General features: G+C 36.4%; 1 protein-coding gene across 5 annotated transcripts in view; it reads right to left on the reverse strand.

The window, feature by feature from the left end:
- The window catches only part of ARHGAP18 (Rho GTPase activating protein 18), a 235,078-nt gene that overhangs the window by 52,402 nt on the left and 163,564 nt on the right, over nt 1-19,112 (reverse strand). For all 5 annotated transcript variants that reach the window (XM_072643298.1, XM_072643300.1, XM_072643301.1 and 2 more), the window contains 3 exons: nt 14,851-15,086; nt 11,106-11,169; nt 4,061-4,236 (listed from right to left, as the gene is read on the reverse strand). In XM_072643298.1, the coding sequence (XP_072499399.1) occupies nt 4,061-4,236; nt 11,106-11,169; nt 14,851-15,086 (476 nt within the window). The remainder of the gene's footprint in view (nt 1-4,060; nt 4,237-11,105; nt 11,170-14,850; nt 15,087-19,112) is intronic.

Here is a 19,112-nt window from a genome sequence, read left to right on the forward strand (position 1 = left end):
GATGGATTTCAGGAGGAAGGGTCTCATCTTTGTTTGCAACGTGGCAGTTCTTTGTCCAGCTCCGGATGTCCAGTGGAGAAGACATCCATATAAGGAAAAGTGTTAGGTGATAGGTTCAATGTATAGGCTGAGGAATGTTCACCTAATTAAGACTATATATGCATGTGAGTTAGCTGGAATAAACAGAGTTCTCACCAACTTGCCTCCCACCTCATTCATTACTCACTAGATCAAGGTCTCTTGCCGGACAAGAGCCTTGGGTCGGGTTTAGGGATCCCCATAATGGTCTAGGGGACCCCAACATGGTAGAGTAGGACAAAGCTTTGGGGGAAGTATCAACAGATATTTATGACTCTTTCCCTTGCTTTGGGTACTATTCCAATAACAGGATTGCCCCCCCCCCCCCAAAAAAGAAAACAGCATCACTGGAGCGTTGAATTAAAAAAAAATGAAGTACAGAAGAGAACAGAAGGAAACACCAACGAGGACAGCTTTGAAAGTTAAGTGATTAAGCATATTAATTATATTAATATATTAATAATGTAATGCATTAATATAATTAATTAACTATAAGTGATTAATATAATTAAAAGGAAAAACAAGCTCTACAGAACAGAGGTTCAGAGTTTCATATATAATCCTTATTTTATGTTCTATTTTGTACGTAAGAATGCTCATTTTATTTGGCATTGTTAAGTTTTGAATAGCATCTCTCTCTCTCTCTCTCTCTCTCTCTCTCTCTCTCTCTCTCTCTCTCTCTCTCTCTCTCTCTCTCTCTCTCTCTCTCTCTATCCCAATTATTGACCCATGATAAATCCAGTTCATGTAAAAGCTGAACATCAGAATCATCTATTCTTTCTACCGAGCTTCCCATTATTGGGACTGAGAATTCCTCCTGGGACAAAAAACTTATCTCCTCATCTTTTTTTCTGTTCTAACAACAGAATTGTTGGAACTTGTTCTCAAATTAGTTCAAAAGGAAGAAAGTCTGAATCCTTTACATGTATATGACACTTACTCTATTGTTTATGAGCTATTTAAAAAAAAATGACCACCTTTCTCCTGGGGTCAAAGAGTAAGCTGTTAGAAGAGATAAGTATAAAAGGCATCCATTGTTTTCACAATATACTGTTCTTTAAACATGTCCTGGGAAAGTTCCAATTGGGACTCTTGTAATTCAATTTCTTTTTTGATTCTAGATTATCTATAAGGCAATCACATCACGGAGGAAAGTGCCCTCAAGGCTTATATTATTTCCTCCCCATAGTAGTCATCCACACACATAGTATTTTGTTTCTACTAACACTTGATCATTTAATTCTCACTAAGAAAGTACTTCCATTAAAAGTTGCTGAACTGTCACCAGTTAAGCATTTTTTTAATTAATATTTGATTTTTTTTTTAATGGGATGTTGGGGGTGGCAGGAGGAAAGGGGGGAGAGTTGGTCTAGAACTGTGATTTCATAACAGGAAGCTCCCTCTACAACTCACATTCTCAGAGAGCTGCCAAGTATTCCTAAAGGTTAAGGGCCTTGCCAACAGTCATTCTGCGAGTACCCAGGTCAGGCAACTAGGTTGCACAGTAGGATAGACAGCTGAGGAACTAAGGAAGAGCTTAGTTCAAATCCAGCTTCAGAAAATTACTAGCTATGATTCCCTGGGCAAGTCATTTTGTCTCATCTGTAAAATGGAGATAATAATAGAATTTACCTCCCAGGATTATTGTGAGGATCAGATGAGATAATAATTGTAAAGCCCTTAGTGCTGTTTCAAAACTATGAGAAGTGCTATATAAATATTAACTATGATTGAGACTAGTCAGGTTCTATCTATTTTGACACATTGAATCTCTTGAATTATTATTTAAAAAATTAAGTGGTCACAGGGAAAGTAACAAGGAAATGGACATGAAGTTCCTCAGTAAATCAGTAATTCAGAGTGTATAATTAAACTAAGAAAGCTTAGTTTAAGATCTATTCCCTACAATGAGGAAGACATGTTATCAATTCAGGAATGAAATAAATAGTTCTTGGCTTGTCAACTTTATAACTTCCAGGTTGATGGTATGGAACTTACTGGTGGATTTCAATCTGGTGAGGTCATCTTACAATTGCTAAGAATGACATCCAGATTTTTCCTGCACTTGATCCTAAACGCAATGTTCTGAACTGTTAAAGGTCAATAATGAGCCACCGAGAAAAGATGATCCAATATTATATTGAAATCATTCTAACATTCCAAAAAGGGAAAGGTGATACAATAATTGAAGCATTATCCCAGACAAATATTCAAAGAAGCCTAAAATATTATTACTTCAAGCATTTGGCTTACCCAGCAACTTTTTTTAACACAGCACCTAATAAAAAGAATGAGCTCTTTATCCCAATGTTTAATTCATAGTAGAACCTTTAAATATTTATGAAATTTCCTCACATTATGGTTTAGTTAATGGAGTAGATTGTCTAGTTTGTTGAGAGCAAGGAATGTGATTCAGCAGAAGCTACTCTATCTTTTTGCTTGCTTAAAAATAGAATTAAAGACTTCTCAAAATTCAATGTGGTTTTTTTTGTCATTTTGCAAGAGACCTCTTTCAACAAAGGTCTACCTCTTGAAGCTTACCTATTACTAGGCACAGAGGAGGAAATAAATATTTACTGATCTGCTCTTTATATACAGTGCATAATTGTATACCTATAAAAATTAAGAAGCCTGACTAGAACCTTAGTAAGGTTCATTGCAAGCACTAAAATTCAATGACCCTCTCACTATCCTGAATGATGCAAGATAAAACTTGGAAAGCAAGTCAACATTATGAACATCTATTATCTGACATTGTAATAGAACAAGTTCTTCCTGCATTAATTGTTGTCTCCAACTTCTTTAGCAGGCAACAACTTTTGCTCTCTTTATAACAATGATAGCAGTTCATGTTTCTAATATGTTAAAGCTGGCAAAGCACTCCTCATAATAAACCTGTGTGATAGCTAGCATAATTACTTTCACTCATTTTTCACAGATGGAGAAACTAAGGCCAAAGAAGCAAAACTAGTTGCTTAAATGTAGACATACCAGGCTTTGGTCCCAAGCCTGGCACTCTTTGATCCGTTTCATGATAATTTCTAACATTTCATTGCATATGATCTTTTTAGTTTGCTATGTCTAATATGCTGAGGACTGAGAAACAAACAAGCAAGGTTCTTATTAAACAATGGGTTTAAATGGGAAGTGACGAGATTTCACATGAGGGTCTAACTACATGAATATTATTTGGTTGATTCAATACTATATATTTCAGAGAGTTGGAGGAAGCCTAGAAATCTGGATAAGTGTAGTGGTTACTCTAACCATCCACCACCTTATCTTCACTGTTTTCTTTAGAAATGAAGTGAAAAAGAATGCATTGATTTGGCACAAAAAGCAACTAGAATGAAAAGACTCTATTATTTACTCATTGGGTTTGTTTTTAATATCAAAACTGAAGCTCACTTGCATAAGATCTCTTGGCTAGATTTTTAAAATTAAACATAATTTATCCTTAATCAACTAATTGACACATGCAAGATTCCCATTCTTAACTACATCAAAGCTTATCTCTAAGCCATGCTGATTAATCAAAGCCAGACAAAGTTGGAATTCTTGCAGATGATACCTTTCTCTCTCCTAATGTCAGATTAAAGATTAAAAAATAAATTTGACTTTGGAATGATACACTTTAAAGAATGGTGGAAAAAATGCCAACATTGGGTTTTTTTTAATGCTTTTAAAGAAAGGAAGAAGGTACAGAATAAGGTGAGAATTATTTTGTCATTTTATTGTGTCATACTCAGTGGAGAAATAGATCACTGAAATGAATATTTTCATCTATGAAATCACATATCTATTTAAATATTATATAGTGTGCAGAGTTATAGAGCTGGAATGGAATTCAAGGGACTAATGCCTGACTCAAAGACATAAAAAATAATCTTCATTCATTCATTCCACATATGTTGAGAGAATGAATGTCATAGAAGGTCTACTTAATTTCAAGGATATATGAACCCTCAAGAGATATACATACAGGTAATGAATTGTATTCTTCTTTGTTCTCCAGAAGTTTTTCTTTTGAGGTATCTTTCAAATTGGCTGCTTGCTCTGCAAAGGAAATCTCCAGATTGATGTCCGTTTCAGAAACAGGTACATCTTCAGGCAGACATGGGATATTCTTCTCACTAATTCCAGGGTTAAAGGCCAGATCTACATAAGAGACCCAAAGCCAACAATATTATACGTGTTATTTTTCTGCTACTTGTATTTTATTATAATATGGTCAATGCTCTGCGTTGATGTAAGTACTTCTTCTACAAAACAAATCATAAACCTTTTCTGATTCATTAAACAATGTTAAGAGCTACTATGTCTGAAAAAAAAAACAGCTAGCATTTGTACAGCACTTCATGGTTTGCAAAGAACTTTTATACATTTTATCTCATTTGATCCTTAAAAAAACTCTGTGAGGTAGGAGTTATTTTTATCTTTCATTTTATAGATAAGGAACCTGAGGTTAAGAGAGATGAAGAGTCACCCAGCTAAAAATTGTGAGGCAGGATTTGTCCCCGAGTCCATTGTGCCACTGAGCGATCATAATGATGGTTAACATGTCAAGATGCCTCTCCAGAAATAGCCAGACTGGCTTTTGGGAAAGCAACATGCCAGCTATTACCAAGCTTACATTTGAAGTCTTTCTAGCTTCATAGAAACTGACAAGGAGGGTTCTACTCCCAAGAAAACTTTTTTTTTATTCTTACCTTTGAAAACCTAGGGTAGCCTGTATACCATGATGAAGGACTGAAGGACTTTAATAGGCGCTGCTTATATACGAAAGTATAAGACGATAAATGGAAAATCCAGAAAACTGGAAAACGGAACATAATAAAGGGACTTTCCAAAGAAGTATAAACACACCGCTTTATTGACTATTCATCTTCACACACACACATACCATACCTACCTATGTCTTGGAACAGGTTACATTCAAAAAACCGCTACTAGTAGTCATCAATTTTACTAAACTAAGGAAAAAGTTACTAAAGGAGTACTGTATATCAAACATGCATTGGTTAGCAAAGGAGACATAGGGCTGGGTGAGATTCTTTAACGGTGCCAACACAATATTTCTCTACCTGTTTGTGTTTTAAAAAAAAGTTTCCTGGAATAAAACTCCCTCCCCACCCTGACCTGCCCTTTACTGGAATTTTACCTACTTAGTATTCTGAGAATTTCAAAGTCAGAAGTGCCAAAAAGCTAATAAGCTGTGAGTCAGGGCTGGAGCCAGCTGGTACCAAAACAAACTGGTAGAAGAATACAAAGGTACCCAGAGAATCCTTGGGTCATAGATGTTAATCAGAGATGTTCTGAACTTCATCATCATTTCCAAGGATTAAATTTTTTCTCCAGTCATGACCATCTTTATTAATATTCTAAACTTCTCTGCTGAAACAAGCAGCTTGAACCTCTGATGAGTCTTCTAAGTAAAACTCTCCAGGAAACTTTTCAGCTTTGAATGTAGCACATACTGAAACAGCCTGGGTGAGAAAAACTGTTGTGTTACAGTTTGTTCTGATTTTTTTTTCATCCTATTCATTCTGTTCACAGTTTAAAAGCTCTGAGTTGCCTGATAAAAGTGTACATACCATCCATACCCTCACCTACTCATGCAGGAGTCGGATGAATTTTTGAAAGACCCCTGGGGAAAACTAAACACATACAGAGACTTGGATGGAAATTAAAATGAAGGTGTTTGGGAAGAAATCAGGATACCAATAATTTTATATGTATAAGTATATTATTTTTAAATCCAAAGAAAAATAAGAAATACAAATGTAGTCTTTTAAAACTCATATACTTTTGTTGTTGAGTAGTTTTTTAATCACATCCAACTTCGCATGACCCATTTGGGGTTTTCTTAGTAAAAACAGTGAAGTAGTTTGCCACTTCCTTCTGTAGCTAATTTTACAAATGAGGAAATTGAGACAAAAAAGAGATAAGTGACTTAACGAGGGTCACACAACTAATAAGTGTCTGAAGATGGATTTGAACTCAGGAAGATGTCTTACTGACTTTCATCTACTGCACCACCTACTTATTTCTCCCAAAACCTACTTACCTTGAATTTTACAGCTAATTAAGTCCATCGTGTGTCCTTTTACTTTCAAAGAAGCACAAATTTAAAGCTTTATTACTATTGTTATGATTAATAACAATGATAACAATATACCTACATCTGACTAATGAGAAAAGCAAACATGTCATCAATGATTAGTACACAATGCTGCTATTTCTCCTTAAGAACCAGACCCAACCTATGAATACACTTCTCAATATTGACATCCTATTAACTGTTAATTTTTTACTTTGAGGTGGTGACCAAAAGGTCAAGTCAAGGTTTTTTCATTCTATTTTGCCCCCTTTTTATTCTGGTTCATACTTTCCTGTGACTGTGTGCTTGTTACCTAGGAAACAGCTGTAAAGAAGAAAGCTGATTGGCCACTTTTTAAAATTAGCAACTATTTTGTACTACCTTATATGTAGCTGAGAATTTTTGAAGAAAATACTGTCCTTCTCCCTGACTATTCCCTCACCAAAAAAACACATCACAATGAAGACAGTAATTGGTTTCTTCAAAGCAATTAGATCTTGCTAGAAAGAACATTTGGTAGCAGAAGAAATAGGACAGGAATAAAGATACAAACCTACATGAAACAAAAATTTCCTCCCCCACACTGAGAAAGAATAGTGAGAAGCATACAAGTTAACACAACTACGGTACATCTAGTCTTCTGATTGTCAGACAGAAAGGAATTTCTTTCAAATTAAAATCCAAGAGTTGAGTATATAATTCACCACCAAGCAACCAAACTGGTGATGAATCATATCCATCACAAAATAATTGGATTATTGTTTATTGTGAGATGGGAATTAGCGCATAGTACTTAGAGAAGTCATTTGGCTCTTGCACAAAATTCCCAAGGTGTGAATTGCTTAATTCCCTTCCCTCAGTTTTCCATTTTGGGGTTGGTGTCAGAAGTACTGTGCCACAGATATTTTGTAAAACTCCTTAAAAGATGACTGTTCCCTTGCCGTTCATACTCATGTTACAAAAATCCAAAGGGAACTGTCAATAAAATTGTTTTCCCCTTCTCCAAAGTACCAGATAGAAGGTAACAAAATATAAGCATTTTTGAAAAGAGTGATAGATTTTCCATTACACTTTGCATTATATTTATTCACTAGGAATATTGTGCCTTTAACATGGAGAAAGTATGTGTGCACAATAATGGGAGACTATCCTATAGATAATTAAAGCCCATTTTCAAATATGAAAAGTCTTACGTTTAACACTATAACAGGCTTAGAGCTATCTAAATTGGAGAACACAAAGAATTTAAATTAATATGTATAAAAATCTATTGTTGGAAAGCCATTCTGAATGAGTCACAGCACCTCCCCCCTCAGGGAGTCTGCTGGGACAGCCACACTTTTGAACGAACCCCAAAGACGGTGTTTCCCTCCCATCAGTCTCTTCAGATTTTCCCCGCAGTTTGCCTAACACTGCTTTCTTCACTGGCTGAAAAAGAGCAATACACAGCCCTGAACACAGGTGCAGTTGTAAACACTGGGAGACCAGCACGGCTTTACTTGAGCTTAATTGATTCTCTTGTCATGCTAATTTGAGGATCTGGGCCCACTTCACAGCGCGCTGGCCAAAGCAGATGCAAATCAGGGAACAAGGAGGTCACACTCCCCCTGCCTGGTTGGTACAAGCACTGATTTTGGCAAGGTCTGCTGGTCCTTTAGAACTTCCCACTTGTATAGACTGCAGCCTGGGTTCCAGAAAAGAGGGGAAAGACCCCGTGGTCAAGCTTTCTTCAGTGACTGGGTGATTGCCAGCCACAAAAACCCGAAAAGCCCAAATTACAGTTACCCTTTCCACATGGCAGGGGTTAGAGGCCAAGCACCCCTACGATCTGGAATATCTACATAAAATGTTTTGGCCTCCCTTTGTACCAAAGAAGAGCTCTAATTTTTTCTTTTTCTTTTGTGGGATGTTTACAGCACCTTGTAAAATTTTGGTTAAGTTTTTGGTCATAGGCTCTGTATCATCTGCTAGCCTTTGCGTGTCATCTGCAGCTTCGGCAAAACTCCCCCAAATTCCCATTTATTTTCTTGTGAGAACCTGCAATATATGTGCGTGTGTGTGCATGAGAGTGCATATGTGCATGCATGTGTGCATGTGTGTTGAACCATGTTGGAGAAAATTAACATGTGGAAGGGATAACTGTATATATTTGTGCTAGCATAAATTAGCAGGAAGACCTGAGTTCACATACAGACTCAGACGCATACTAGTTGTGTGACCCTGGACAACTCACTTAACCTCTGTTTGCCTCAGTTGCCTTCTCTGTGAAATGAGGATAAGCATAGCACCAATCTCTTAGGGATGTGGTGAGGATACAATGAAATAACATTTATAAAGTGCTTAACACAGTCCCTGGCACATAATAAGCGTTATGAAAGTGTTAGCTATTATTATTACAGAGGACTGGGTCTGGAATCAGGAAGACCTGAATTCAAATTTGGCCTCAGACACTTTACTAGCCATGTGGCCCTAGGCAAGTCACTAACTAACCTCTGACTGACTCAGTTTCCTCAACTATAACATGGAAATAACAATAGTACCTACCTCACACAGTTGTTATAAAGATCAAATGATGTGATATTTATTAAAAAAACATTTAGCACAATGTCGGGCATACATCAGACTCTTAATACTTTTTCCCTCCCCCTTCCCTTAATCTCAACAACCCAATATGATAAGATGATGTTAGCCTCATTTTACAAAGAAGGGAACAGAGACACAGAAAGGGTAAGTGATGTGTCCAGGGTCAAGTAAGACTAAGTGTCTCAGGCAGGATTTGAACTCATGCCTTCCCGATTTCTGAGTCCTACACAACCACTTAACTGTCTCTTAGAGCTAAAAGGATTATAATCTTTAATGAAAACAGAGTCATTGTGAAGAGAAAATTAAGGCCTAGAGAAGGTAAATAAATTGCCCAAAGTCACAAAGTAGAAAGGAGTGAGGGAGGGTGTTATAAAAACTCAAGACTCTCCAGTCACAAATTCATCATTCCCACAAACCATCCTGAATTTGAGACAATCAAATCTAGTGCCAGTGTTTTAGAAAGGAAGACATTGAGGGCCAGGGAAATTCAGTGATTTGCCCAAGGTAGTAAATAGCAGTACTGGGAATGACAGTGCATGAAAGGCCCAATGATTGATTTGCCACCTTACACTAATAATTGACAGTGGAATTGGAAAAAAAAAAGAACTAAGGTTCCTTCTAACTCTGCAATTCCATGAACATTCTTGAAGAAAGATTAAGAAATTCTTTACTGGAAGACCAAACCAGTGGAGGCCTGTTGGCACCCTCAACGGACTTTTTGTTGCTATCTCTCCTTTCTCTGAAGGAAGGATTCTCTGAATCCCTGGATTCAGAATGCTCAGTCATAGCCTAACTTGTCCTCATCCTCCTCTAGCTTGAAATACTAATCCTACCATTGAGATTCCACTTCATTGTGGGAGAATCTGATGTCCCCTCCCATTTAAAAAAAATACAGCACCACAGAATACTCTGAGGTTTGTAAAGCATTTTATACATGCTAACTCATTTGAGATTCATACTAACCCTGTGAAGTAGATGACTTTATTTATTATTCCCACTTTACAGAGCAGAAAAACAGGCTGAGAGGAAGACTTGTTCAGAGTCACAGAGCTAATCAGGGTATGAGGCAGGATTCAAACTTTGGTCCTTCCCAACGCCAACCCCAGCACTCTATCTGTTACAACTCTTAGCTGCCTCTCCTATACATGTTTCAACTAGCCACTGTAGTGCCCTACCACATGAAACCCCCATTCTCATTTTTCCTCTTATTTGACTCTTGAACTGAATTTGTCGGATTCTGACACGTTCTACTCATGTATAGAAGTGTCATGGATGTACTTTCACTGCTATCAAATGATGAGGCCACAGAATTACAATCCTCTACAATACCATTTGTTTTAAACCAATGACCAAAGACCTAGATTAGTTGGGAGATCGAACTGGGTTAAAGGGTATAGTAGGCCGACTGTACCACCATAACTCCTGCGACTGTTTTCTCTCTGCATCCTTTCTGTACATTTCATAGCCTGATTCCCATGTATGGACAAACCCAGATACTGAGAGCAAGAGAGGATAATGCATGTCCATCTGACATGCCCTCTGAGAGCCACCATGGCAACTGAACTATGCTGTGTGATAAAGGACTACTAATTAAAAGCCTGAACCCAAACTTTTCAGTATAATATGAAAGATTCAATGCATTACAACTTGGAAATAGTAAAGTTTTTGCTTTTCTATTTAGCATAATGGTTAACAGTCAAGAGTTTCTCTTATTGTCAATGCATATTTTATATATTTGAATTTCCATATTCATTTAAAAACTATATATACAGAAATACCTTATCACATAAGGAGGAAGACAAAATAACAAAGAACGATGATATAGTTAAATAAGAAAAAAATTCAACAAGACTATCCACTACCATTTTTACATGAAGAATTTTCAACCTTTCTAAAAATCAATCTAGTACTATTTACTGAATAATAATAATAACAGCAGCTATTTATATGGCATTAATTATGTGCCAGGCACCACACTAAGTACTTTACAATTATTATCTCATTCAATGCTCACAAGAACCCTGAGAAATAGGTGCTATTATTATCTCCAACTTACAAGACAAACAAATGATAAATGACTTGCCCACAATCACACAGCTAGGCAAGTATTCAAGGATGAATCTGAATTCAGGTTTTTGTGACTCCAGGCCCACTGATCTGTGGAACCACCTAGCTGTATACTTGAACGCCTCAAATACACAAGTCTCTGTGGAATTATCCTCTAGGAAACAAAACTTTAGTGCTTTTCATGCAACAGTCTCAGCAGAAAGTGAATTTTCTAACAGATCATGAATTTTTATTCAACCAATAACGGGAAAAATAAAACAGAAATGGCAATACCTACCATGTTTTTCTTTGTATTTGTTTTCATTTGTCCTGACTGATTCTAGCTCACTGCCATATGGAACCTAAAGATGGAAAAACAAGCCGTTTAGTCAGACTGAATCAGAGACAGAAAAAAATCACCACAAATACAGAAATTCTATTAATCTTAGAAAATGGGATGCTTACTGGAATTGCACCAAACTAAATAAATAAATACTAAGCTTACTAATCAGTTAATTAATAATCCCTGTGTGTCAACCATGTGGAAAATACTGTACTATTGGCCACTGGGAAGAATCAGAAACAGGGCACTACAGTTACTATCATCATCACGAAATTCACAATTTAGGTAGAAAACAGCATATATAAAAATGTGTGTATATGTGTACATGTGTATATGCATGTGTATGCACACACACACACAGAGCTCTTCAGTCATTTTCAGTTGTGTCCAGCTCTTTGCGATCCCATCTGGAATTTTCTTAGCAAAGATACTGGAATGGTTTGCCATTTCCTTCTCCAGCTCATTTTAAGATGAGAAAACTGAGGCAAACAGGGTTAAGTGAATGGCCCAGGGTCACACAGCTAATAAGTGTCTGAGGGCAGATTTGAACTCGGGAAGATGAGTGAATACGCTGCACCACCTAGCTGCCCCACCCCCACCCCACCCCTTTAGAGATATCATCTCATTCCTATGGTACTCCTGTACACTCACTACTTGTTTACACCTTTGCCTAAGTCTTTCATAAGGGTGCCCAATTCACCTTCCATCTTTTAAACTATTATGGATACCAGTGGGAGCAGTTCATATGTTTGCCTCTTGCTATATAATGGACCAGTAACTTCTTTTTGTAGTCATAGATTCATAGATTTGGAGTTGGAAGGGACTTTAGTCCAAACCCCTCATTTTACAGATGGGGAAATCTGAGGCACAGAGAAGTTAATCACTAAGGTCATCCAAGGAACCATTGGAAGAACAAGAATTCAAACATTTCCAAATCCATTATTTTTCTCCACTGTCACAATGCTGTCTCTTCATGTACGTGTGTATGCGTGTGTGTGTGTGCACGCGCACATGGGTGTACTTGAAAATCATTCCTGGTAATATATTTTAGCCTAGTGGTTTCTTTTTGGGGGTGGGAGTAGGGCAAGGTAATGGGTTTAAGTGACTTGCCCAGGGTCACACAGCTAATAAGAGTCAAGTATCCAAAGCTAGATTTGAACTCAGATTCAGTGCTCTATCCACCGAGCCACCTAGCTTTGCCCCTCATTTGTTTCGAACTCAAACAGAAAAGTGAGAGTGCTGGGGGCCCACCACTAAACCCTACATAAGGATCCCTGTATTGACTCAGAAAACCACATATTAATATTATCAATGTTTTCTTGTATTTTTATTTATTTTGTTAAATATTTCCCAATTACATTTTAATCTGGTTCAGGTTGCATTCGGGAGTGTTGCTTTTCTGTTTGATACCCCTTCTTTAGTCAATTTAGTTATATCCTATGTCTTTCAAGGAATGTTTGGCTCATCTACAATTTTGCTTCTTCTGAAATCATGGCCATCTACAATTCACTGAAATTTGGACTCCCTGAAGAGTACCACTGTTGGCAATAAATTCTATAAGAATTCCAATTCTCTGATCTGCACACAGGAGTTTGAGTTAGTGTCTCCCTATGGTTTATAGGAGGAGGGTATAAGTGTGACTGGTCCTTTCTCTGAGGCAGAACTGGCCAATCTGAATTCGCTTCATTGTATGCACTCTGTGGAATTTGAATAGTATTGGTATAGTCATGAACTAATGGGGAAGCTAGGTAGAGCACAGGGCCTGGAGTCAGAAAGACCTGAGATCAAATCCAGCCTCAGACATTTACAGATGTGTGGCCTTGGGTAAATCATTTAACCCCGTTGGCCTCCATTTCCTCATCTGTAAAATGAGCGGAAGAGAGAAATGGCAAATCACTCCAATATCTTTGCAAGGAAAACCTCAAATGGCATCACAAAAATAAGTCATGACTGAAAATGACTGAAAAACAACAACATTGAATTAAGGTTAACCAAATCATTCCCCTCCTGTACATCAGCAAATGTGTCTTCCCTAAACACAGAAAAATGGAAGGAGCTTAATTACAGTTACAATTTCTATTCATACTCTAGCACCTGATAGATACTGAGAACTATACTCCTTAACCTGGTAAGCAACAGGAGGGTCTTTCTGACCACTCAGAGAAGAGATTAAAGAAGCACTAGAACAGATGTGCTCCCATATCATTTTCTGCCATTACTGTACTGGTCAAACCAACTAGGAATACCCAACATCTGGCTATGGAATTTCAGATGAAGGAAGTAAAGTCTACACAAATGGAGCTGCTCCAGTTTTGCTCAGAAAAAAACCCAAAACATAATATTGTGACCCCAACTTCCCCAGATAAAGCCAGTGGAAGAATATCCTTCCATGGCTGAGAAAATACAGCCAATATTTCTACTTCAACATCTGAAGGAATATTTTCATGCATTGGGCTGGAATTGTTTTCTTTAGCAATCTAGGATGACGGGGCAGATGGCATTCATTTCTGTAGTGAATTTCCTTGTGTCAGCAAGACTTTATGTGAAAGCATTTAAGAGTGAGGCATCCATACACCCTCAACTCCTGTAGTTCATGTACATATAAACACAGCTGGCTGAAATCTGCTGCAGTTGCTAAATGCACAAAACAGATTATCACAAATGCAATACAGGTTCATATAGGAGCACTGAGGTCTCAATTAATAATTTTGTTAAATATCTATTTTATAATTCAGTGTGGACTTAGATTTTACTACTATTAAATATTAATACTATTAATACTATTTTTATTAACTTACATTTTTTTTCTTGTTCTGTATCTCTATCAGCAGATTCCAGACCATCTGGTTCAAAAATTTACTAAATTTTGGTTTAAAAAAATTGTTGTTATCAACTTTGAGGGGCGACATGCTCACTGAAACTGGTAGGCATGTGATTACAAAGATTTTGCTCAGTCTATTTTCTCACCCCTCTCCTTAAGAAGATCCTATAACATCTTGCCAAGAGGAAAGATTTGGCAGCTAGGGGCAACACCAGTTTAGAATATAGACTTGTTTGCAAAATTTCATGGAGGAGGGTGGTGAAAGATTATGAGCCATATTGGCTCATAAAACAGTGAGAAGCACCACAGGGAAAAACAAGTTTACAGCAAGTTTGGCAAAAGACCCAACTAAGCAAAGTCATGCTGAGGGCATTAAAAATGAAACTGGATGAAGGACAACAGACCAAAAAAAATAAATAAATAAAGATAAGTAAAGATTTTTATAACGAACTCTTCCCCACCAACAAGAGAAGAACTACCACATTTAGAATCGTAACATCACAGTTGCAGATGTGCTATAGGAGGAAGTAGAAATATCAGAAAAGAAAACAAAGATGGCAGCTGGAGGGTTAGACCAAGTACACATGGAAGAGGGCAGTGCTGGAAGCAATACAACTTCAAGGATACAGAAAGACTAATTCATAAAGTGTGAAAGAGGAGAACTAGAAATGCTTAGGTGAAACGATGCTTTCGTTCTCACTCTACCTCCATTCAACTATCAAAAATGTCCAAATAAATCAGAGATTCAGATTTGCGTGAGAGCAGAAAAAGAACAGATCCATCCTTCTTTATGCATGTGGGATGGATTATTTCCAGACTAACCCGTTATGTCTTCTCTTCATTAACATTACCCAACCAACAGCAGAAAAGAACACTTACTTTTTCTGTTGACTCTCCCTGTTGAGCAAAGATGTCTCTGACATCAGGGATTTGGTACTGCTTGTTTTTCTTCCTCATGGTCTGGGAGACCGTCTCTACCCGTTTCCGTACTGCCGCTGTCTGAGTCCGGGTCAACGTTGATAAGAAAACCATGCTTTCTTGGGAATCTCCAGCACAGTCTTCTAACAGATTTGACAAACCAGCCTCCTTCAACCATTCCTGTTCTAATTCTCCCTCTAAGTCAAGAGGGAAAATTGTGTTCAAATCAAGAAAATTTCCATTATAAAGGAAAACATACCCTAACAAAATCCTTGCATTTCACTTCATCATACCCCACCTCTTAAGAAATATTATAGGAATGTTTGGTCAAAAAAGATAAACAAGCAAGCAAAACTTCAAAGTTTACATAAGTTTCTTATAGAACCAAGATAAAGAAAATTCTAATGACCTTGGAAATCATTAGATTTCCCAACATCTCCATTTTTTTTATACCACCAAGAATAAAGTCAAGATGAAAACACAGGTTTATAGCTGAGTCCCCTCACTCTATTCCAAAAATCAGTTCCAAAGATTTTAAGAATTCCTAAAATTAGCTGCTATACACAAAGGTAACAGTTACCAGGAAGATATCTGAAGAGCATCGGTCACTAAATGATTCCACCATTTAAAATGTGAAATTCTTCAAGTTTTAAAGAGTTGTTGAACTAGTTGTGGTTGCCTCGTTGAACTAGGCAGTTCTATTTACATTGACCCTTAGACACCCTTTTTCCTTACAAATGAAAAGTACATTTCAGATCAGGGAAGTTGTTTTTAGTGGTAGATAACTATTATAGAGACAATTCAAATCACTGATAGGAGAGATATTTTTTTAAAGTACTCTAACATTTAACTAATAAAATTAATGAAAATACTGAAACCACAAAAATTAAAAATTGCCTTTCGGAAAGGGAAAATATCATAACAAGTGAGTAAACAAATTGCCAGAGAAGAACTGCTTGTACTTTGTTTTAGTAGACCCTGTAATTTTACCTCTATACGGAGCTCCTGGTGATGAAATTCCCTTTATCAAGTGCAAGCTGGAAACTTCCCTACAACTTACAGCCTTAAGAGAGTTGCTTGGAGTAGTGCCACTGACTCCAAGACCAACTCTCTATCTGCTATGACCCTTCTGTTTCTTGGTTTATTCATTTGTCATAACCAACAGTATATGTGACAAAGAGTCTGTTTATTTTAGAATCACTTGTTTCGTTGAAGGGAGGAAAAACTCATAAATGAAAATGCAGAGAACTGGTGGTAAGTGGGGAAAAAACATTTCTAACCTTTGAGAAGGTTGTTACGAAGTTTTTTTTCTTTCTAAATGAGGATGTATTTTAATCTTAATGAGTGACATAACAGCTCACGTTTATGCATGCAATGTAAATTAGCCCAAGTATTCCTTATCATTATCATCTATCTCCTTCTACTTTCCATTAGACAGGTTTCAAGTTCATAGATTTTACTAGAAAATGTACAGACAGCAGTCATATAAAAGAACACAATGCTGCAATTTTTTTTCAAGCCAGAGCTGTGGCTTCATTGGGAATTCCTATGAAAAAAACTACTAATACAGATTAGCAACTTAGAAAAGTACCTGGAGAACCAAGATGTTCAGTGACTTGCCAAGGGTCACCCAATCATTACATGTTAGAAGTGGAACTTAAAAAATCTAGTCTTAGGGATGCTGATCCCCGTTCTCTTAAATTTTTATCAAATTATCACAATAGTCCTGGTTGTGTATTCTGGAAAAAGTTTTTCAATGACATAGAAATAGAAAGAAAATTGAACAAGAATTAACAGATGGGTTTAAGAAAGTATAAAAAAAAATTTAAATGGAAAAAGGTCCAGAAATTTTTAAATAACCCTGGACTAGATTTTAAAGTTTTGCTAGCATGGAAGATAGCCTGGGTAAGCAAAATCATAACCTGGGGGAAAAAAATTAAAGAATTCTGATTAATGGACTGCTATCAACTTGGTATGGCAAAGAGCACTGGAAATTAGTTGTCTCTTGTGGGAAGAGAAGTGACAGACTGTGTATGTGGTTGTTTCAATATGTTGTCAAGAGGAAGTTGGTATTATGTCTGTTGGTTTTTGCTTAACTGTTTATTTATTATAGAGGAGGATTCAAGGTAGAAGGAGAATATATCAGGAAATAATGGCGACATCAAAACAAAAAGAATCATTAATATTTTTTAATTGTACAGCATCTTTCTATAACCCACACTTCAGCTTAGCTTGATGGAAAACTACCTCGGACAAAGATCATTCTTGGTCATTGTCTTTGACTTCTGAATATTTTTTTCAGACTGTGTATGGAAAAAGAAAAAACTATGTTTCCCTGTTCAAAGTATTATTTGTATGCTTAGTTAAATATTTTTAAAAGCTGTCAATTAAAAAAAGGAAAAAGACAATTGGCCCTGTCCTGTTCAACACTGGTTTCATTGATTTGGCTTAGATGAAAACATAAAATGCAAAAGTCATTTCAGAAAGTATATGATAGGAATATGAAGACCTGTCTTTGTTGTTGCTGAGTCATTTCAGTCATGTTCGATTCTTCATGACCCCTTTTTGGGGTTTTCTTGGCAAAGATACTAAAGTGGTTTGCCATTTCCTTCTCCAGCTTATTTTATAGATGAGAAACTGAGGTAAACAGGGTTAAGTGATTTGCCCAGGCAAACACAACTAGTGAGTATCTGAAGCCCAATTTGAACTCATGAAGATGAGTCTTACTGGTTCCAAGCCCAGTGCCACCTAGCTGCCCCAACACCTGGCTAGATAGCATTTTATATTAAAAAAAAAAAAAAAGAAGACCTAGAAATCAGTCAATTAACTCACATTTATTAAGCACCTAAGCTAAGCACTGGGGATATAAAAAAAGGTAAAAGACAGTTCCTGCCTTTAGAAAGCCCAAAGTTTAATGTTTACCGTACATTTAAAGTTATCTAAAAATCAGTTTCTCTGACTTTGCACTGAAATTTATCATTTCCAGATCAAAGAGGCCTCACTGGTTATATTGTATTAAGAAAGTTGTGTAAGATGCTGGATATATTTTCCAAGTTAAAGGATATACTAAATAGAATCCAGGAAAGAAGAAAGGGGATGGTGCGGTATAAGGAAACACTATGATACTGTAATCAGTGGGAAGAACTAGGATTACTTAGTAGAGACAAGATGAGGTTCAGAGAAGCTAAGCTAGCTATCTTTAAACATTTCAAGGACTATTCAAACAAGAGAGTAGATTTGTTCTGTTTTGCCCCATGGGGCAGAAAAGTACCAAAGGGTAGAAGATACAATGCAAGTAACAGAAAATCAATATAAGGAAAACTTTTATTGCAAATAGAACTGTTGAAAAATAGAATAGCTGCTTTTAGTGAATCATCATGACGCAAAGTCATTAGCTGATCAACTGTCAGTGATATTATAGAAGGAAGTTAGTTTAGAGCTTGTGAACTGGTCCAACCATTACAGGAAGTGATTTGGAATTATACCCCAAAAGTTACTATTGGACTATGCATCTGCTTAATATAGCAATCTCTACCAAAAAAAAAAAAACCCCAAATGGGATCACAAAGTCAAACAAAACTGAAACAACCAAAGAGCAGATGTGTACATATGCATGTACATCATATATACATATGTACCTATGTATTTTGCATGTATGTAAATGTTATAGAAAGTAGACAATAGCTGTGAATTGGTCCAACTGTTCTGGAAAATAATGTGGAATTATGCCCAAAAAGTTATTATTGGAAATGGAACTATTATATATGTATATGCATGTATATATACTATAGATCATATATGTACGTGTAAATACATAATGTATCTTATATGTGTATATATGTGCATACACATGATACATATATTATGACATTATAAAAGGAATTAGTCTAGTGCTATGAATTGGTTCGATTATTCTATAAAGTAATTTAAAATTATATCCAAAAAGTTACTACTAGATTATGCTTTGACTAAGATAATTCTAGACTATGTTTTAACACAGCAGTGCCATTAATGTGTGCAGACTTACATATACATACATGCATGTATGTATATTCAATATGTATCCAAAAGAGTTAAAAGAAAGAATCCATATATACAAAAACATTCAGAGCTGCACTTTTTTTTGGTAGCAAAGACCTGGAAATATAAGGTGTGCTCATTAAGTGCGTGAGGAAAGACTAACCAAATCATGATATATTAACATAATAGAATAATTATATTAT

The sequence above is a fragment of the Notamacropus eugenii genome, chromosome 2 (genome assembly GCF_028372415.1).
Source record: "Notamacropus eugenii isolate mMacEug1 chromosome 2, mMacEug1.pri_v2, whole genome shotgun sequence".
Classification (NCBI taxonomy): Eukaryota; Metazoa; Chordata; class Mammalia; order Diprotodontia; family Macropodidae; genus Notamacropus; species Notamacropus eugenii.